This window comes from Serinus canaria, chromosome 10 (assembly GCF_022539315.1).
Source record: "Serinus canaria isolate serCan28SL12 chromosome 10, serCan2020, whole genome shotgun sequence".
Lineage (NCBI taxonomy): Eukaryota > Metazoa > Chordata > Aves > Passeriformes > Fringillidae > Serinus > Serinus canaria.
This window is the reverse complement of record NC_066324.1, coordinates 12949101-12971769: the sequence shown is the minus strand read 5'-3', so window position 1 is coordinate 12971769 and position 22669 is coordinate 12949101. Positions and strand designations below refer to the sequence as shown.

Genomic DNA, 22669 nt, shown 5'->3' with positions numbered 1-22669 from the left:
GTGCAGTTGGTTTTAGAGAGAGACAATATTGTGAATATCTGTTCTTTACAAAACAAACAACCATTCACCAAATGGCCCCCAAGGACTATGATTAACAGGGATTAATTCAGAGCCCTTTCACAACAAATTATAACCTAGAGCAATTGTGTTGTTTCCTAAAATCATAGACTCTAGAGAACCAGATTCACTGGTTAATACTGAGCATTACTTTTTTTCCTAGGATGCATTATTTCTCTGTTTTGGGGGATAGGGGAAAGGTTAAAATTTAACTTGAAAAAATTATGTTAGATGGTATAGAAGTAATTAATTTTAATAATAAACCTGACAGTTTAACAGATGTTTGTCAATGCCCTATGTTTAAAAAAAAGAGGGGTTTCTATTAGAACATGTTAGACATAGAGTGACTACACTGCTGTTAAATCTTTGTCTAAATAAGCAGCCAGTGATTTCCTTAGGCAATATTTTAGCTTCTCTAGCAAACTGAAAAATCATTCATGGAGGCCCCAGATACCACATTTCTGTACAAATCTGAAATCCTAATTGCAGAATTGACTGGGAAACAACTGACATCACTATCAAACATCTCTGCTGTCCATCAAGTAGACTCCAGCACTGAAGTGCTGAAGACTTTACTGCAGAGGAGTACATAAACAGTCCACAATAGTCCACAGAAAGAACATTGCTGATTTTCTCACCTAAGGGCTTTTCCAGAACCAGTTACAGAAGCAAAGGTGCCCTTTTTTTTTTTTTTTTTCTGATGTGCAATGCTCGTAAGGCATTGTGCAATATAGGAATGGCTTCTTGACCCATGTAGTGATCACTTACCATATATGCAAAGAGTCTTCTATTCATAACTTGGTTTTGATGAAACTGTACAATAATTATTCACCTCTGAGTAGTTACTGTCATATCCAATCTTATTATACTACATAAGAACAAGAAGGAGCATGAGGTTTGGCCTCACAGTCATTAATATTTCCTCCTTTTTTTTGTTGGTGCAAGCCAGTCACAGCTTCATCTGGCTCCATTACCTTGAGTTTTGACAGTTGTCCAAGATCTTTGGCTGCACTGAATATCATCTGGGGCCCCTGTAATCACATTGAAAATTAAGGAAACAGACTCACGACAGCATGTTTGCTTTTTATGTCAACACAATCCTATCTTCTGCTAGGACACTGGCCAAAGTCATCATTTTGCAAAGCTAAATAAAAGTTTCAGTTGCACAGGAGACACATTTTCATTCAGTTGATAAGGCCAAGTGCTTGAATGCCTGCAGCAAGATTCCCTCCAGTATTCTAAAGCTGATACAAATATTGCACTTTCTGCTGAGAGTGGTTTTGTGTTCTCCTTTCTGCTGTCTCATTTTGCGTTTAATACTGAAAGCTAAGGCTGTGATTGTTCTCAGTGTGTCAGTGAGATGTTTGTCCCTAACTGCAGCTCTCAGGTGCTGTGCTAACATGAACAATCATGCTGGGAAGTGAGCAGCCCTGAGGAGCATGCAAAAGCCTGTGTAGGGGGAATCCTCAGCTGAGTAAAGCACAGCACAATGGTGTACTGTGAGCCAGACCCCTTTTTTTAAAGAAAAGATATTGAAATGTTATGAAGTTAAAGCAGTATTTTATAATTGCCAAATCCTGGCACGATACCAAAGGCCAATGCCTACACATTTGTCTCAGACAAACAGAATCCTACTGTAATTCTATGCTCACATCCTTTATCACAATTACTCTAAGCAACACAACTACCAGTGCAGTTGCATGGCAGCTCAGGAAGACATAGTTCTGATTACGTGCATCTCATAAAAAAAAGGTTCATCCAACTTACACTGGACTAATTTTTCATTAGACTTTCTGTTCCAAAGAGTTTCATTTTACAGAAATAATTTTACTTCCTATATGCTTCAATTGAAGAAAATGTAATATAGAACTACAGTTTAAATCTTCATTATTTTTAGTAGCGAGAATAGTAAGATAAATATCTGTGTGTGTGTGTGTGTATATATTTTATATACATATATATATTTATTTTATATATATATATATGTGTGTGTGGGGGGGGGAAAATAAACCCTGTTTCTGAATGCCTGTGCCTGTGCCTCTCAATCTCAAACAGAAAGAAATATTCAGGTCTAGAAAATGTCTCACAGTATCCTGGCCACGATCAGCTCTACTCTAGAATTTTTAATAGCTCAGGTAATTTCATTTTTATCTCTGCACCATTTATACATTTTCTATTGAAGCTTTCCCTGCCTGTCCAGCAATATTAATTTATACATCTTCAACATATTATAAGATTTAATGATATACCTTTAACCTATGGACCCTGACCAACAGCTTTGAAGTGGTACCACAGGATGTGCAGCAGTGAAATTGCCAAAGGCACTCTGTGGCAACACCACAATTAGCTTGTCATAAGATGGTCAATTTATTTTAAACAGATTGAATAAAAGAAGAATTAACACTTATGTTATCCCAATCCTTAAAAAAAAAAAAAAAAAAAAAAAGGCAATTATGAAAAGGCCTCCAAGCCAGGCTCTCTTTTGTGATCCTTTGACAGGAGGATTTCACTGTTGCCTTTGGCTCAGCCACCAGGGTTCACATCAGGCCATGGCCCACAAGAGGCTCCTGTGCAGCACCACTTTCTGTAAGGACAGCTCCCTTCCCTCTTCTCAGCAGGCTGGAAATGCAGCTCTGCCCAAAGAGGACCTCCTGTCAGGCTGCTATTAAAATCCCCCAAACCTTTAGTGCTATATTTGGCTGAAGCTTCCTGATGTTAATTAAGTGCTGCCTCAAGATGAGGAATGGCACAGCAGGCAGGGCTGGAGGATGGGATGGGGCATCCCTGGCTTTCTCAAACCTACAAAAATGGAAGTGATTGAATTTCTGGTGTGACTAGGAAGGGCAAGGAACACTCTTCATTTAAATGACACCCCTTGTATGAGAGCACATGACTGCATTCTTTCACATGCCTGCATTCATAAAAACTGCTCTGATTTGGATGAGGCAGTAAATAAAGGAGTGAAGTCTTCCTCACCAGCTAAGAGCAAGCTGGCTGCACGACTCTGAGACACTGGAGAGCAACTCTGCCTGCAGTGCAGGTGTTACTCCCCATGGTCAGGGTACAGAACAGGATAGTGTCAGACCCCTTGGCAACACCTGCTCAGGCACATTATTACATTAATGATATTATTATTATTATCCTTTGTATCAGCTGAGAATTGCTCTGGAACACTTACGGTTTGGTCTGTCAGTGGTGGAAGCACAATTTGTTTTTCTATTTTGTTTAAGACTAACTTCCAGAGCTCTTTCAAAACCCGTTTCAGAACTGTCTTCTCACAGATTTTTGCAGCGACACTGAGACTGGAATAAAACAGAACCACAAAACAGTCACCAAAACCAGCACTATGGCTTCAGAGGTGTTCTATCATGCTCAGATTAATAGCCATTAAGGTTTATCTTTTCTCTAGTAATAAAAATTTCTTAGTAGCTAAATTATTTTGCTATGTTATCAATAAATATTTTTGGCAAAAAAGATTTGCAGATTACAAACTTATATAAATCTCTGCTATCTAATTTAATGCTTAGTATATCACTGATGCATATTTATTGAAAATGCAAAATCACGATGAGTTAAGAGTTTGATGGATGATACAATTTAGCACTCCCACGCCCCTAAATTAAAGTTTTAGTATATAATTTGTTTATGTCTTAAAAATCAAGAGCAACTGTCTCTCTTGTTTTGTATTTCTACTGGGATGTAGAACTGGTTGCTGACAGCTAATGCAAATTTGCAGCTACTGTTTGGAAGCATTTATTTCTATATACTGACATGTCTGAGCATCTTGCTATCTATTACTTACAGTAAAATTAAATTTTTGAAGCACTTTTTCCATCTTCACTTTGAAAATTTCTGTCTGGGGAAAACCTGCCTAAGGAACCAAAGGTGTGTAACTTGTGACTGGAGACCTTGAGTACAGGGTCAGTGCCAGGCTGCTTGTCCTCACAGCCACTTCCATCAAAAAGCCACTGGTGGTTGACAAGCACCAAGGACACCAATGTGCTTACAGATATGCCTGTGCTGCACATGGCCTTTCAGAATATGTCACTCATGAATGATGATAGCATAAGTTACGCTGACTTACAGAAGCCAGAATGAGTTTGCAGGATCCTCTCAAAACTTAGCATTTTACCAAATGAAAAAAAAATCAAGCTGCTGTTTAGATGGTGACCTGGTTTTTGGTGACACAGAAGTGCATATCAATAAGCAGTGGGACATTGGGTACAAGCCTAGAACAAATGCCAGACAATTTCAGTGTAGGAATTACTTTGTTCTTTTTTTTCAGCACAGTCTTCATAACACAGCCTTTGGAGGAGAGACTGTGCACTGTCTCATTTTCAATGACTCAAAACAAGACAAGACATGGAAAGACAAGCCTGGAGCTTATGTAAAAATTGCTCAGTGTAAGTAAACAGGTTAGGCATGGCATTCTGCACACACTGAATACTAGAAATATTAAAAATACTACAGAGTGCTTCCAGGTATCAGCAGTGCTTCAGAGTAAACCAAGTGTGCCTGACTGCTGCATCCAGTTCCCAGCCTGGCACAGAGTCCAGTCTGCCACACTCACGTTGTGTCCAGGGAATCCATGAGAGGCCGAAGCACAATCTCAGCATCAATGGCTGCACTGTTCTTATTGGCTGCTGCATTCCCATTTCCTCTCATTTGATTCAGTTCATTGCTCATTTGTCTCACACAATCTTCAATAACAAATTGAAAACTACAGGATGAGAAAAAAAAGGAGAATGAAAGAATTCTGGGACAGAAAACAATAATGATGATTTTGCATCAGGTTCCTCAACCAGACTTGAGTATTTTCTACAATGATGCAATGTTCAAAATTGAAGATACTTTGGTGTTACCATCTGGAAATAAGTCCTATTGAGGATCATAGCTCATATAAATAATTCATGCCATGTTTTGATCTTTTCCCTGCCTTGCTTCAATTTTGCCACAATTTTCATAGCCTTGTAGGTGTGCCAAATATTTATTTTCTGAAAGCAATAGATGTATCACAATCTATAGATTAGATGTGATTAACTGCCAGCTAGGAACAACTTCTCAAGATTTTGGTTTTGGTGTGAAAGGATGATGCAAACAGGTGATGATAAATAATTTTTCTCTTGATGGTTAATAGCAACCAAGCTTTGATATTCTTTTTGAGGTAAAATCAAAAACTCCTACTGATTCTGCCCTATTTGGCTCAATTTGACTTTCTCCAGTTTTTACACAGTCAGTGCCTTCAGAAGGATTGTTACTTTGCAACTACACAGCATTAAAACACTTAGACTGTTTAAAATATCCTTTTGCAAAAAACTCCCTTGCTTTGAAGCACTCAGACGCTATCTCCTGGGAGGAATCTTTTTCACTTCAAGGTGACTGTGAACACTTCCTTCCTCCTCCAGTTTGTATCTGCTCAGCTTTTCTGAAAACTGCTCTGTTTCCTAAGTGATTTGGTTGAGTGTCTGACAGTCTTAAAGTGCTATTGATGTGATAATCTTTGGACAACATATTGACACAAAGCAGAACAGCACTTAATCAGTCACCAGCTCAGAGGCAGGAAGAGTCTCTGCACACTCAGTAATTTGGTTTATGGGTTGATTTGTGATGGATCAAAATGGTTTAGGATTAGTTTATGAACAGAAATGCAAAGCAGAGGCCAAAATATATGGGGCCTGTTAAGCTGAAAAGATAAATGGCAAAGATTAATTTGAGGAAAGTGGAAGAGAATTTACTGTGAGGGAAAAGAAACAATTGGTTGTTCAGTGACATGGCTAATTGTAAAAAGAGAACACAAACCTCCATGTGAAATCACTGGAAAAATCAGAAACTTTTCCAAATGCACTTGGAAGTACACTTACCTACACACTTTAAAGCCCTAGATAAAATCAACATGAGGCAGCTAGAGAAACTGCTCATGGAAATTCTTGGGACCAGTCCCTCTAACAAAAGCCAAAATAATGCATTGCCATTCTTGACATTAGACATCTTTCCAACACTGTTAACCTCACAGACCCAAGCAGTAAACTGACCCATGAGGAATGTTCTAGCTATCTGGAGCATATCCTACACTGAGCTGTTCTGGGTTTGCTGTTGCACAAACGCAGTTGGCTCATTCAGAAAGAAGCCCTGGAAAGAAATAATATTCATGCACTGTCAATGATCCGAGAAGCAGAGCCTGGGAGCAAAAGTACAGCAAGACAATACAGCAAACTAAGCACACAGAAAAAGCAAACTGTCCACCCAGACATCAATGGATTAAATAAGCAACAAGAGACTTCTCTTAATGAGCACCACTACAGTACTAATCCCTCTTTCTTAGATTTCTTCCTAATTTGAAACAAAAGTAACTTGCTACTTCTTATACCACAAGCACTGCTGGCACAGCACCATACACATTCAGGACTGCAGTGTGCACTCTGATCAATGAAAGGTTTTGAGAGTAAAGCTCAGTAGACAATTTTTGAAGAGCCACAGGCAAGCAAATGACCCAAGAAGGCCATCTACAATGACCACTTGAAGCAGGCTAAATACAGGCAGACATCCCTGGTTGAAGCAGGCCACTTGGAAAAAGCTGTCAGTCTCAAGAAGTAACATAAACATGGTCAGAGAGGAAAGTTTAACATAGGATCAGGCAAGAAACCCCAGTGACTTTGCTTCCCAAAATGCAGAACAAAAGCCATCAGCCTCACCTCTGTAACATGTTCATGCCCACAGATGATGTTCAGTTGTCTTTACAGCGAGGTTGCTGTTTCAGAGTCTAAACACATACACACACAAATTCACACCACTCCATCAGGGCAGAAGCAAGCCATTCCTCAGGACATCCAAATAACCACCCAGACTTCATCAATGAAGGAGATTTTTTGATCAGGAATATTCCTCTAAGGTTGGCAGTAAAATGGGTTTGTTACCTTGCAGCATACGTTACACTGAGTTCATCCAATACATTGCTAAGTTTCACCTGAAGTTCTTTTAGAACAACACTAGCTTCAGGATCCAGCTGCAAAGAGATAAATAACATTATATTTTATCTATACACTAGGTTTCTGGGGTTTCCATTACAACCAATGAATTAGGAGTTATGTGCAAAGATACACTGCACTATAGAAAACCAAATGTGGAAACACCTGTTGTGACACTAAATTGCTTTAGTAATAATTTTGAAATACAATTACCATTAAAAAATGAAAAAAAACCCATCTTTGATTACAGCAGGGAATATTTATTTTAGAAATCAAAACGGTGCCATTGAAAAATGGCTTTCTGTGGGATTGTGGAAACTCTTAGTCCCAAAGGAGAGAACTACCATTACCAGGCCAGTGGTATTCAACGAGGCACACCAAGAGAAGGATGCAGGAAAAATCAGTGCTTGTGTTAATAGTAATGCAGATGCCTTCATATTTTTATTATTTTTGTACATTTCACTGCTGTTGGTATTTTGTGTGGTGATTTGCATTGAAGTTGTTTCCATATTTCATGTGTTTCCATAATGCAGTGTAAAATTAGAACAGCCAGCACTGAAAAAGATGGCTTGAGGAATATCCATGCCAATTCTACGGACAGAGGATGTGGGAAGGGACTCTACCATATTTCAGTACTGCTGTTTCTAAAAGCCATTAGGGCAAACAAAATTCAAGCACAGAGCAGCACATTCTGATACTCTGATACAAGTTTTGTAAACATAGGGAAAAAGTTAATGCAGGGGAGAAATATATTTTTACATTTACAGGGATGAGGATACATGCATAGATATTAATCAAAAAGGTACCCTATTGATATTGATCACAAACTTGTTTATTTGCTATGGATTCTTTTTCAAGTAAAAAAGAATAATTTTTTAATCTCCCTGATCTTTAGCACTCATAAAAAATAATTACAGTCCATTCTGGGATATGATAGATGATCATCAGGATCAACAGCTGAATGTGAATTAATAGCTGATGTTCCAGGTCTTTCAGATGTCTACATCACAGTGCTAAGGAATGATTTCCAATGATATCCCTTAATTTGTGGACTGTTCTGCAGCAAGGTCAGGTACAGACCTTCTTACAATTTGAAAGGACACTGCACATTTAGAATACATAATCAGGGCTGATTCTATTTTCTGTCTTTCAACTGGATGAGTAGTGTTTGGTGCTTATTTTTCCTCTGGAGCTTCAGAGCACTGTGGTACAGCAGGTCAGTTCTTTTAATCACACTTCAGAGAAAAAGGGAAGTTGTTGCAGCACCCTGGTTAATTTACTTGAGACTACACAGGAATCCTACAACAAAACAAACTGAAATAGATCCAATGATCTACTGTGTTTTAGTCTTAGACCATCCTTTATCTTCTTATGTGGGTTAAAATAATAGAAAATCTGAGATTTTCACTACAGGTTTTGAGAAGAACCTGAAATAGGTGGTAAGGGGGAATTACCACACATCCTTTAGAAGGTCTTGGTGCCACGTAGTTCTCTTCTAAACTGAGAAACTCATACTTATTACTGTAAGTACTTACTGTGACTACTAATGATTTTAGTTTTGAATTACTTTGCACTGAGAGAACTTCTGTGGCTTCTGTATATCTTAGTAGTGTCCCAGGCAGATACACTTTGACAGTTCATACACTTAAAGTGATTGCATGAAGAGCAGGAATTAAAAAGCTAATTTTACTGAAATGTCTATACTAGTAAACAAATTAGGAGTTTGCTATCAAAGGCAAAGATTCTTCCAGGAAATGGATTTCACTAGGAAATTATACTGTCTCCTTTGGAGGGATATATACAAACCCCAAATTTAAGACCACTAGAATATAAACATTTAACAAGCACTGAACATACAAGCATTCACACTGAACACGATACATGTCAAGGAAAACAAAATAACAGGCAAGAAGAAGACTCAAAATTTCTTAGCAGATCATGCACAAACTAGAGAATCACCTTTTTACTGGGCCTACCGAGGTCAATGTAGTTACTTTCTATCAGAGGTTGTGGTGATAACCAGAAAACACAATGTATCTGCTAAATTCACCTGGAATAGAACTTAGTCCAGCCACAATTGGATTGAATGCTAACGCCAGATTGTGGACATTACGCGCATTATAGAAGGGTGCATGCAACTGTTAAACATTTTAGAGGCTTTGTGCTCACAAATTGCATGAACAAGTTTGTGTGTGCACAGCTGGAGGCATGTGGCAGGACCCCAGGCCTGTGTGCCCACATGCTCATGCCCGTCGATGAGGTGGCACAGGGAGGAGTGTGACACAAAGAGGTATGCGGGCTGCCCGGGCAGGTGAGCCACACCTGGCCATGCTGGCATCACTGACAAGATGTCAGCAAGAGTTTTAATTGCTGCTTCTCTCTAGGCACTGGAAAATATGGTGATTTGGGTGTCTCACCAGAACTAAAATGTGCACTTTTCAGTTTTTTAATCATGTGCCTTCTATGAGCTAATGATTGTCCTCAGGCATCATCCACATGTGCCAGAGCACACCCTCTTCTTTTTCCTGATATGGCAGAGCTAAGATGGAAGCATGGAAGTGACAGGCAATGCTGGTCAGCATCTGAGATGATGTCATAGAGGGGGGATATAGACATGGAAATGAAGTATTTATGGTATTGGGGACTTCTCTTTTTCTCTTCAAGTCTCATTTGCTTCATAGAGTTGGTGAAGAAGGAATGAAAACTAACAAACTTCCCTGAACATGTTTCAGGAAAATAAAAAAGGCTCTACTTGAGCCTGATTATTTTGGGAAGAAAAAACAACAAACTAACAATAAATCCCAGCTATGAGTGTCATTAGTGTACCATATCCAATTTAAGCAATAAAAGAGAAAAGACAACACATTTATCCCTTGGACAATTGTATTCTGGATTCCATTTACAGTTCCCAGCACGTGTGGACTAGCCTTAACATACATTGGGGTAGGTTGCTAAGGTTTCAATATTGGATTTTTTAAAGGAGCAAGCCTATTTCATTAGTAATGTGTTTTCTATCATACTTGTTTCTATCATACTATCATACTTTTCCATCAATTTTTAGTATTCTTGGCTTTTCGAGGCTCGTATTTCTGTTGTTTTAACACATTCTTAAATAGCAGAATTAAGTTTTACCCACAAGGGAATATACTCATTATTTTGTTGGCATATCTATTGATTATGCATTATCAAATCAGAAATTTGACTTTTTCTGAATGCTACACAAAAACTGACAACATATTTGCTGAACAGCTGAAAAAAATAAGAAACAGTTGAGCATCATGGTTTCCAAATTCTGCCTGTTTAAAACTGTGAATTTTTTTATAGAGACAAGCCTTGGAAAAGAGTTAAAAATCTGATGAGTTTGGCTGCTTTCAATGTGTTAGACTGAGGTATTTCCTGCTGTAATTTAATGTGTGTTAGTATGGACATAATCTTGTTAACTGCAAATTTGGTGGTGTTCCTGCAGGAAACTACAGATGCAAATTACTTTTGCATGAGTTAAATGGAACATCTCTAATCTGAATCCCATTTATCTGCAATTTCACAGGTCTAATTACTTATGATTTCCTAATGGGACCACCCGGTTACTTTTGTTCAGAAAATAGTTTTACAAATTGTCTGCATATCTGGCAAAGATACAGCAAAGGTACTGATCAGCTCCATCACTTTAGGGGCTCTTCCTCTCTCTGACAGACATCTCCCTTCCTCCACCCACAGCCTTGGGACAGTGAGATGGGAGATGTTTGGCTGCCCCTGCTCTGAGTGCACTGCAAAGCACTTGGGCCTCTGTACAAGATGTAAAGGTGGATACTTCAGAACAATTCTGCTGAAGTCTGGTCCTCTGTCACCCCAGCAAAATCTTTAAGGCCACATATAGATTCCTACAGGAATTCCTCAGCTTTATATGTGAAGTTGGAACTGAATTTACTGAAGTGGGAATATAATTAATCTACAGTTAATATAATACTGTCACACATGAACAACCTCCTTTTGCTTTACACCTTTTTTTTTTTTTTTAATCCTAATTACTGTAACTCATTTCTGCCATGTTCTGTCATCTGGTGTAAAGCAACACAAGCATTGGCTTCTCTTCTTTCTCTTTTATCAGCTTCCAGCTTGTCAGACATGAAAAAATATTTAGTGCAAATATATGCATTCCTTTTGGATGAAACAAATAGGAGCTAAACCAAAATTCTATGATGATGATCTGTTCCCATGTTTTTGGACTTGATTTACAAAAAACCAAACAAACAGAGGGTTGTATGCACTTTACTACTCATTCTTATGGCAGACTGTTCTCATTGATATGATTTGTAAGTACCCTCCCTGCTTTGCTGCAGCAGAGGACAGTTAATAAAGAAGCTCATCTTGTTCAGACTATTTTATTTTAATGGTGGGGGATCTGAGAAACCAGTTTTTTCTCTATTTATAGAGCTCCCTGCCTGCAATGTGCAATAAGCCTTCTCTGAACAGAGGGACTGCTGCTTGATTGTGGTTATTTTGACTGCACAGTTTGAAAGACATACTGCTCACAGTGTGACACTGAGGAGATTAACAGCATTTAATTTTTCTTAGAATTAGTTTTGCTTCTACTGAAATAGGTCTCATTATTTTGCTGAAAATCATCTGACTTTTATGCCCTCCACAAGTGAAATATTAAACTGTTTTTTCCCTTCAAGGAAACTGCTTACAGATTTTATTGCTGGCTTTGTTTCTTTAAGTACCAGTTCAATAAGCCAAATTGGCCATTAGCAGTTGTGCCTTTGGAATAGTGAGGGGAATAAGGATTCAAAGAGGAGGACAAACATTTTAGTGGCATCTTGATATGGGTGAAAAAAATGGAACATGAATGTACTTTCTTCAAGAAATTGCCCTAGAAGTCTGAATGTATTTTTAAGATCTTTTGTCTTAGATTGTGAATCAGAGATACACTGAAGACACCTAGTGAAGGGATTATAGAAAATATATCCCAATTGTCTCTGTGGGTTGCATGTCACACCATATTTGTAGGAAATTCTGCTGTAATACTGTAACGACCTTAATAATTCATCCTCATTATCATTAAAAGGAAACAAAAAAGGATGAGAAGTCATAAGAAGTTTTGAAAGAAAATTGCTATGAAAAATTCCTAATTTTTAAAATGTTATTATATAAGGCATTAGGAGCAAATGAAAAACTAATATTTTCTTGAGGAAAAGGGGACATTTTAGAGATTCAAGCAAAAATTCTGGTTGAAAATAATTTGATAGAAATAGATATAAAATGTGACTCAGCTTTCCTCTGCTTTTGTCATTATCCTGATTTATGGACATTTACCTGTTTTCATGAATCATGACATTAAAAATTAAGTTTGGATCAAGTATAAAAGTACTTTGTAAGGAACATAAAAGCATGGAGGACAAGATTACTTGTAATATTCAGAGAGGAAAAAGGGTATAATAGGAACAACAAAACCAGCCACTTCTGGATGATGAATATCTTTTACAAAGTTTGGTAGGACATTTGCAGTGAGAAGGCTGCAGAAGTTTATTCCCTGTTATCTGGAGCATCTTCAAGGAGCTCTTCCTTGCTCAGCAGACCCTCCACACCCTGGAGTGACTCTGTAGGTGCATCTGGAGGCTTCAGTGCCTTGTGTGGCATAGGGGACCCATCTCACCTCTGCAGGGTCCCCCTGTGGATGTGGAAATATGAAATGCTGTCTTTTCCAGTTTTCTCCACATGGTGTGGCCACATTAGATCAAAGTTCTGGGAATCAATCAAGCTACAGCCACAAGAAGAAAAAGGATGATGTATGCATAACTTATTTTTTAAAGCCAGCTACTGATAATATGGGTAGGATATTCATGTTCTAAACACTGCTCCTCAACAAGTAGACAGCATTTTTTCTATGGCTAGGAAGATATGGTAATTTCTTCATCATGTTTCAGAACAGTGAAAGACTACAGTCTGGAAGCTACTGAAGCACTGTTTATGTCCTTTTGCTGTTGGACAGGACTTCAGGCTCTTTTAAATCTTCTGAAATGAAAAAGGGGGTAAAGCTGAGGATGTTTTGAACTGCTGCATAACAGATCTTGGTGAAATGGTATCTTGAATACAGGCAGGCCCTCAGATATTGAAAAGTGCACTTAAAATGTTTTATAGATTTTTTATAACTCTGAAAGGGTATTGCACTACCTTCATAGTGAAACTTTTCAGTTTATTGTCAACTGAATGCCCAAGCATAGCTCTTTTTGATTTTAGATCATAGGGAATTACACAGATGCATCAATGGAAATAAGTAGAAAATGTGACTGGTTTTAGCCTTAGAAAATATGGTCAGGAATAATAAAAGATGCTTACTATCACAAACCTCATAAGAGAATCTCTCTCCTTCTTTCTTCTGCTCAGTGGATTGCAAGTCAAAGGCATTAGACAGAGACAATGACACATTACAGACAAAACGTACCAATACATCAAAAGCACAGTATAGTCCAATACAAACATTGAAATAAAGCTGGCACTACAGATTGCAACACAAAACACCCAGTGCTGATAAAACATTACAGATCATTAGCATGTGTCTGTGAAATAGTTATGTCATTCCAGTATTGTCAGGACAGTAAATAAGTCTTGTAGACTTTTTTAAAGCATTTTGATTTTCTTTGCAAGTAGAAGTGAAGCTTTGACTAGGTTGCAAACATGGTGCTAATGATCTCTAAGGAACTTTGAATGAACCAGGAATCAGATATAACTCACCTCCTTCCCTCCCATGGACTCAAACATTTTCTCAAGCTGGACTCTTAATTGCTGAATGTTGTTCATCAAGATACAGGCCTACAGAGAGAGATCAAATGTGAGACTGTGCACAACTTCAGCAGCTCTACATTCAGAGAATTAAAGAAACATTAAGGTTGGAAAAGATTTCTAAGCCCACCTTCACTGATACAGCTGTGGATTTTTATAGGAACTTCTGTTCACTGCTGCCTCTCCTTCCCTTTTAACTGACCCTTCTCTTTGCCTGCTCAGCCTGTGACTGCCCACTAAGGGCACTGCTGTCCCACAGGGAACTGGATTCCATCTCCCAATCACCTGGACAGGTTTCAGATCCCAGAATTTCCCATCCTGAGCTATCCCAGGTAATTTCTAGTCATGCCCAATACAGTTACATCTGGTGGAATTATGCAAGTGGCACATCATCATCCCGTGGAGAGCAGAGACAGCAATGCTCACAGTGCTCTGGCAGTGACAGCAGGCTGCAGGAAAGGGGCTGCCACACTGCTTGCTAGCCCCAGTCTCTGCAGAAAACTGTGACAACACTGTAACCCTGCTAATGGCTGGTGCTTAAGTATTTGAACAAATCAAGAGGCAGTTCTGTTAATAACAGAATAATATTTTAGAAATATGCATTTTGGCATTACTTGAAAAGCTGGTGAATAAATTAAGCAATAGAACTCTGTAATCCTATTATTTTAGTCTAGAAATGTTGCTGTTTAAGCTAATTTTTTAAAGGCAGAACACTGCAAAAGAGTCACTGTGCAAATGACAGCAATTTCTGTATTAATATTAGGTCAAAAGTAAAACATTAATAAAAATAAGGAGCTAGTTACAAAAGTCTTGGAAGAAATAATCTGTTACTAGAATCTTGTGCCCTTAGATGACTTTATATGCTGGTTTGTTATGGTGCAGATGAAGCAATCAGACAATACTTACCAAAAGAACTGTGGCTGGCCAAGGCCAGTGTATTCTAGTGTGTGACTGGATTACTTTAGACACTGAGGAAATGCATTTCAATCAGACATGTATCCTTTTTTTTCAGACAACAAGGTGGTGATGGAATGATTACAGTGACTGATACTCATTTGTACCTTTCTAGTTAATAGCATGTTCCAATGTAGAGCTGAAGCATGATGGGCTCAATAACATGATTTAGCTTTAATTATTAATACATTACTCTCAAAGGAATTGGGTGTCAGAGTCCTTCTCAACTGAATACGAAAAAAAAAAAAAAGAAATTTGTTCCAACTCATTACTACTTAGATTATTCCTTCCCAGTGAAGCGTGCTGCTCCTCCTCCTACAGAATGCAGCTGGCTTTGTGTAGCTGAAATGTCACCTCTGCTCATCTCTTGAAAAATCCACAAACCCCACTTCTATTTGACTATCCACCTTCTATTAATTTACAATCACTAAGATTGTATCCTCCTTTCCTGTACTATTCTTCTGACTTCTAACAAAGGAATTATTTTGGAAATTATCTGCAATATCACAAATCAATAATTATGAGAGTTATGATTTGTGATGGGGGCATAAGTAGCTGAATAAAAAATCTTGTTCCTTTTGAAAAGCCAGTTCCCAAGAATACTTTTCCTTAGTCTTGTTAAAGTATTGAAAATGTTTCCATTTGCTCAATTACATCTTTAGTGTCCATTTCTCATTTATTTCTGAGTCCATGGCAATCAAGTCCTTCTTTAGGGACTCCCTTGTGAGCAGTGAGGCATCAAAACAGCCCAATTTTCTCCTCCCCTCTGCAGGAGTAAAGCCCAGAGGGGAGGAGAAACCTCTGTGCAGCAGCAGAAACCTCTGCACACAGGGAACAGGGAGCTTAGAAACTCTCCAGTGCACAAACTGACACAGAGAGGTAAGGCAATGCCAAGTGAAAACCCTAAACACAGACCTTTCTTCTGTCTGAGAAACAAGATGAAGACACATTCACCATGGTCACCAGACCAGGCTGTTATCCACTGCAGGTTTGCAGCCATCTTGTAATTACTTTATAACTTTAATACTGAAATTATTAACTAGGATTCTTAACTAATTTCAGTTATTGCAGCTTTTTACACTGTAAGCAGCTAGGAAAACATGCTGACCTCCCTCCATTCATGTTTTTTCATATAAAGAAGTGATTTCATTTTCAAAAAGTACAGTAAGTCATTTAAAGGCAATTTCTGAGGCAGAAAAAAGCCACAGCTTCTTACTCACCACATTTTCTTTATCACAATAGGAGCTGAAGTAACTTGAAATAATTGCAGCATACTGAACAAGTACTTTGTTGATAGTCTAGAAGAGGAGAAGACTCTTTTAAATGGTGAATTTCATAATGTAAACCAAAAATAATAAAAGCAAAGGTTTGTATAAATGATAGGTTTTACAAGTGCTTGCACACATAGTGTATTATATATTTTTAGATATATTATAAACAATCCTGTGAGCACATTTTCAAATCCCTGCACAGCAGATGGTGGGTAGTTCTAATTGTAAAGCAATCTTCAATAGCAGAGATAGTTTAATTTTAGCAGCACTGTTTTTGGGAAGCACTGAGAACTCTACTCCTTGCAATGTACTACATAATTAATGGAACAGTAGCAAGCTCAAAAAATCCTCCAGGGTGACAATACATAGACTAGAAATATAAGACAAAAGGAGCACTGTTCATAGCCTGGGAATATGAGTTACCTTACAATAATCATGTAAATAAGAACTCTGCAAATGGAGAATTGCTGCAATGAAAGAACAGAATTAAATGTAAATGTGAACTTTTCTGAAGCCAGCAGGACTATAATGGGAATTCAGAGCTTGTGAGGAAATGTAACTGTCCAAATAGAAAACTGGCAGGGTTGAGTTTATCAAGCAGCAGGTGAATAACTACCACCTCAAGACTTCAAACAATAATAATTGATTGCCATGCCTTGACTTTTTCCTTCACTTGCACTGCCTAATTAGCTAATTGCATTTCACTGAATGGCTCCATTAATGGAACTGCAATTGGTTCTTAGCAAGATAACAATTGATGCATATGTATGTGTATAAAATACATAAATGTGCAATCTCAGAGAGGACAGAACTTCTCAAAGTGGTAAACCATTTTGACAAAGTAGATAAAACCCAGCCTTAAGCCACAGACAGCATGTCTTTCTTAGGATCCCAATCAGATAGAAAACACTGATTCTAAAAAGCATTGGACTCACTTAGCTTTTAAGTACATGGCAACACAGTGTCATTCTGAAGCTTAGTTGAGATGCATTGACTTTAATTTACCTTTGCAAATCTTCTCATTAGATGAGACAGTGCTTCTGGATTAGGACACTCCAATTTCCTAATAATCTCAAAGCTTTGATTGAGCTGTGTGAAGACATCAACCACAGAACAAGAGAAGAGGGCATGATCTGATGTTTGCTGAAACTAGAGAGGAACATTCAAATGTTAATATTTGTTCAGAGATCAAAACTGCATTCATTGATTCTTATGCTTGAAATTCATCCTAGAGTCATAAAAAGTAATAAAGGAAAAAAAGAAGTCTCCCTGGTGATACTAAGAAATGTGGGTTTTCACTTTTCTGATACTTTTCAATCTTTTAAAAATAAAACCAGAATTTTCTTTCATGACATCATTATCACATCATAGGTTAATGAAGTGATACCATAGAATGAATTCTGTGGGGATTTAGGTAGAGGGAATTAGAAAAATTCTTCCAAAAGCTGTTATCTCTTGAAGTCTAAGAAGGATGTTGTGGGACCAAACGTACTTTTGGTTTTGCAGTAATATATGTATTGATACTTTATTTATTCTCTTCTTTAAAAAGTAAAGGCTCACCCCATCTTTCTTGTCTCTTTCTAGTGCTCCATGGAGAAATTCCATTGAGACATCCTCATTTTCATCCAGCCACTGTATGACAAATGGTTCAAACCACCTGAAAATTAAAAGCAATTTTGTAAAGTAAAGTTGGTAGATTTCATGAAGATCCCAAAAGGAGAAATGTTATAATACTCAGCAGTTTGGCACCTTGTGTTTTCAGATATGTTGTACTTGCTAAAGATTTCAACAACTCTGGAAAAATTTTTTCCACCAAAGTCCTGCAGCTACCAAAAAGCCTTTCAGGCTTCAGTTTCACAGTAGTCTCATTGGTGTACCCTGGTGATATGAAATTAGCAGTAGCCAATTCTCTACCAGTGAAGCATGGTAGGTATCCACCTTCTATCAATATTGGCTCTTTGGTAACATTTATTCTTATTTGTATATAAAATAACTTGAATATAACTTTGTTGTAGTAAAAATCAGCTGTTTAAACAATCTCTGCAAACCAGCAGACTTGCAGAAGATTAAGGATAGCTCCTATACAAGGACAGGACTGAATATATTTATTGCAGGGAGACAGGTGAAAACAAAACCAGTAGCTGAGTATGACCTGATCCAGTAAGAATTATTTCAGTAGTGTATCCTGTTAGCATTACAGCTTTAGCAAAGTCTGGTTATAAAACAAATGCAAAATCACTTTCCTCAGATGTTTTCTGACCAAAGCATTTTGTCATCTCTGAAGACCTGGAATTACAACAACTGTAGAAACCTATGAAAAAGCTGGTTGCACATTTAACACCTGGACTATTTCACTTGATAGAATGAATAATTAAAGAGAAGGAACTGCAAAAAGTAGTTGGTGCTACACACCTTGAGATCTTGCACAAACCTGAGCATAAATATATGACCAAAACAAACCTTGCATGAAGCCCAGCCTCATGGAAGCCTCCCCAAAACACCACTTACAGAGAGTATTCAGGCACTGCATCCTTGAAAGCAGAGAGCTCTCGCACATATTCATTATAAAACCATTTCACTTTGAAGTGCAAATTCATATAATCTGTGCTTTTGCATAATCGCTGCTTTTCATGTTCTGTAATAGAAGGAGTGGAAATAAAAGCATTTAATAGCGTTCTAACAGTAAATAACATTCTTGAGCCTCTGTGCACTGGTGACATAATAATACAGGACTTGCATTTTAAAGCATAATTGGTTTGATTTTTCTCGATGTAGTAATATCCACCGTTTCAATTTTCAGGATGTGAGTACCCTTAAGAAAAACAAAACAAACTAAAGACCAATCCACAAATGAGGCTTCTCCCCTCTCTTCACTGCAGTGAGAAAAAAACCCCACAAATTCGCTGACTTCCCCTTCTTTAGATCCTTCTTTGGCTGCTACAAAATGGTTAGGAAGCTTTTCTGTGTCAAGCTAGAAAAGACAACCATAGCTGTGTAGTAGCCAGAGGAAGTAACAGCAATAAATGTCAGTCCTACAGGAAACTGTGAAAGCTGCATTTGTCAGAGCTAAGAAAAAGAAAGAGGAGAAAACTCCACAGCTCTACAGCCATCTGATTTATGGCACAAGCTGAAAAGATGGTTTTATAAAGTGGTTTTGAAATTTTTCAAATGGACTTCACCTTCTCAGTGTCCTCGTGTTTTCCACATACTGAATATGCAGATGGAGGTGGGTGGCAGAAATCATGCAGCCACCTGTAACCACTTTCTGCATTTTTAAAGACTGGTTTAATTTGTTTGGAACAAATGTCCATCTTTCTTCCAGGATTTTGATCCTTGTTTTAGCCTGTACACTATGCTCTGCATTCTTCACCCAGCCACTGCAGACCTGGACAGCTCCATTGCTTCTCTCTTTATCCTTGCTCAAATCTTTCATTTCCTTCTCCCTCAGCATGAAAACAGAGATCCACAAGTTTTGGGCAGAATAATCATACCTTTGTTTGCTGCTCACAGCTTCCTAAAATCTCCACAGATCTCATCTGTTTGAAATGTCATGTCACTTGCACATTCTTCCCTAAGCAAAAGAGTAATTTCTTTTCCCAGCTCCCTTAAAAAATGACCTGATACAGCCACTCAGCAGGAATGATTTTCTTGTGTAAATATTAGGTATTAAGAACTTACCAGTAGCAAACCTCCTTTTTGCTCCTTATTTCTGCTTGCTTTGCATTATACAAATCTCATATATTTGGATGGGAACCTAATTTTCTGTAACAGCAGGAGCATCCCATCCTCTGTCACACACTTGAATGTAGCATTGGATTCTCTGTCAGTGAACATGCACTGTGAATGACACATTCTGTGTTTTCTGATCTAGCCAGTTACATCAGAAGGAAATGTTTAGTTTTATTATTATGCCAAATCAGCACTCCAGTAGCACACCATGCCATCCAACAAGTGTTTCAGATGTATTTTATTATGCAGTGAGTTACTAAGTTTTGTGCAAATCGGCTTATGAAGTGCCCCTGTGGGCTTTTATTGCCTTTTTAGCATTGCAGTAGCATTTTCACCTTCACTGCCTTTCCATCACACTCAAGAAAAATCACTAAATCAGTTTCTCTCTAAATATTGCATTTATTCATCTTCATGCTACTTGAGAGTACTACAAACTCTCCCCAGCACAGTAACATCATTGTTACTAGCATTAAACAGGACCACAGAGGGAAAGATCTTGCCTTCTGTCATGGTTCTGAGGAATCTTTTTTTTTAGGTAGCAGGTTTATCACAAAGTAGTACAGAAAGCTGGATGACATTTCCTCTATAAAAGGTATTCTTACAAGGTAGACCAACCTTACACTGACAAAAATTATGTTATTGCTATGAAATTCACTGCACATCTGCTGCTTAAGTCACTGTTAAAAATCTATCCTAGATTGCATTCCAAAAGAATGGAATTTCTGAAATGAACAGCACTTTTTTTTTCATTCAAGCTTTTAACAAATGGCTTGTTATATTATACAGTGTAGCTTGAGAATGTTTGCTATAGCATCACAAACCAAAGAAATGCTTATTTCAATTTTAGAAATGAGCTACTGCCACTAATTGGCAAACTTGTCCAGGAGGGTGCAACTTACACATACCATTCACTAATATTTTCTTTCTAAGGTTAAGATTCATAACACATTAAAAATGGGCACAAAAGTAATTCAGGAATAACTGAACTTTTTTTTCTGTAGGCTTTCATGCCTTGTAGAAAATATTTGAAGTCTCTCAGGATATAACTTCTAGTTACATATAAGTGAAAAATGCATCCAGAATCCCTGACATTAATGTATGAGAACATCAGCTGTTCTCTTCCAACAATGCCTGTCCTATTTGATAGTATTTCTAAGTCAACATTTCTTATCTCAAAGTTTACATACAAATACATACTATGTGAGCCTTCTGTCAAGTTTAGAAAATTTTCTACAAATCTATTTTCCACAATCAGCAAACACTTCACAGGATGTATTAGGGCAATAGTATCCATGCATTTTATCCCTTCAGTTCATGTAAACCAAAGAACGGAGCAAGCAGGTGCCCATGAGTCAGCAGTGACAATTTTAACTGGATAATAGATGGGTTTATCCATGGCAACCATGGATTTTGGTTGCAAAGTGCAGCAACATCACTGTAGGTGTTCTGAATTTAGATTAGGACCAATAGATTGCTCCCTTAATTTCTGAACATCTTGCACAAGCTAATGTGAATGTGAGCCAGCACAGGATACCTGGATGCATTTTGGAAATCTGTGTCTGTATTCCTGGAGGCAAAGCCAGTGCCTTGTTTCCCCATACAGACATATCCATTTTGGGCTTTCTGGAAGACAGCTGCAGTAGCTGCACAATATAACTTTTTTTGAAAAACTCCACTCTTACTTTGCAAAATTATTATCCAGCTGAGTCAGTCTGGAACTAAACCTTCCAGCTGTGTCCAAATGTGCTCACTGGAGAGATCATGGCAGAAATACCTGACCATTCTCATAACTGATTTTAGGTAAGAGAATCTCCAGTATAGCAAACCTAATGCTAATAATGGTTTTTTATTTTGTGCTGCTCCTTTTCTGACACGTTCCTTGAAGTGCAGCATATTTTTATAAGCATCTACTCATCTAATAAGTTTCATAAAGAGGTCATGTTCAGTTCCCATGCTGGTGTATTGCATACCACTGTGTCATGCATCAACAAAAAATACTGGTAACATTCTTGTAAGCTGTAACATCTGTAAATTTAGTTGTGTGTATGGGGCACTGTAGCTGCTTTTAGGAATTGCAGTTCCAGCAGGTGTAACTTTTTTACATTGCTGATGCCACTTAGGGTGGGGGGGAATATCTCCTTAGGGGTGATGCTGTAATACACATGTGCTTCTACAACAGGCACTGTAACTGCAACCACACTGAAAACTGAAATTCACTGAAAACTGTATGTTCCATCTCACTGCTACAAATCCCAGAGATGGGAACCCCCTTAAACTTACCTCCAGTAAGCAACAGAACTGAAGGAAAAGAGATAAAATCTGCTGCAATGTTATTTGTGTACCCAAGAATGAAGAGAGATTGTTTTTAGAAGCTATTTCAGGGAATGCATTAATATATGGAAAAGAACTTGGTGTGTGATGAAATCAGCCCTGACCTGGAGATGCTGTATCTGGCATGTAATTTAATTGCAGGCAGCAGTTCTTTTTAGAGAAAAATTTATACAGAAACATAACAGGAAGGACTATAATCCATGGTACTTTCCTCACAGGCCCTGACCAAACAACACTACCTTGGAATCATGCTTGAGTTTTTGTTCATTTTTCTAGCAATTGCTGAAGAAAGCTGAGAAGATTTTCTTAAAACAACAAATAAAAGTCATAATGATGACTCACTAAGCAGAAATATCTTCATGACACTAAGGACAGTATCATTTAACAAACTGGAATAGAGTCTTGTTCACTACAGAATCCTTTTTTCTTTTTAACCTTGAGGTAATAACATCACTCTGAGTTTCCATGTAATTTTTGATATGTATTAGTTACTAAAAAAGGAAAAAAGGGTAATCTAAAACCTTCATAAAAGATGAACATGTTAAATATTCAGATAATCAAATTGATATTTTGTTCAAC

General features: G+C 37.8%; 1 protein-coding gene across 2 annotated transcripts in view; it reads right to left on the bottom strand.

Annotated features, from left to right (window-relative positions):
* UNC13C (unc-13 homolog C) overlaps window positions 1-22669 on the bottom strand; it is a 165152-nt gene that overhangs the window by 16058 nt on the left and 126425 nt on the right. For both annotated transcript variants that reach the window (XM_050978636.1, XM_050978637.1), the window contains 9 exons: window positions 18539-18665; window positions 17591-17687; window positions 17036-17179; window positions 15980-16057; window positions 13758-13835; window positions 6972-7060; window positions 4628-4777; window positions 3236-3359; window positions 1032-1088 (listed from right to left, as the gene is read on the bottom strand). In XM_050978636.1, the coding sequence (XP_050834593.1) occupies window positions 1032-1088; window positions 3236-3359; window positions 4628-4777; window positions 6972-7060; window positions 13758-13835; window positions 15980-16057; window positions 17036-17179; window positions 17591-17687; window positions 18539-18665 (944 nt within the window). The remainder of the gene's footprint in view (window positions 1-1031; window positions 1089-3235; window positions 3360-4627; window positions 4778-6971; window positions 7061-13757; window positions 13836-15979; window positions 16058-17035; window positions 17180-17590; window positions 17688-18538; window positions 18666-22669) is intronic.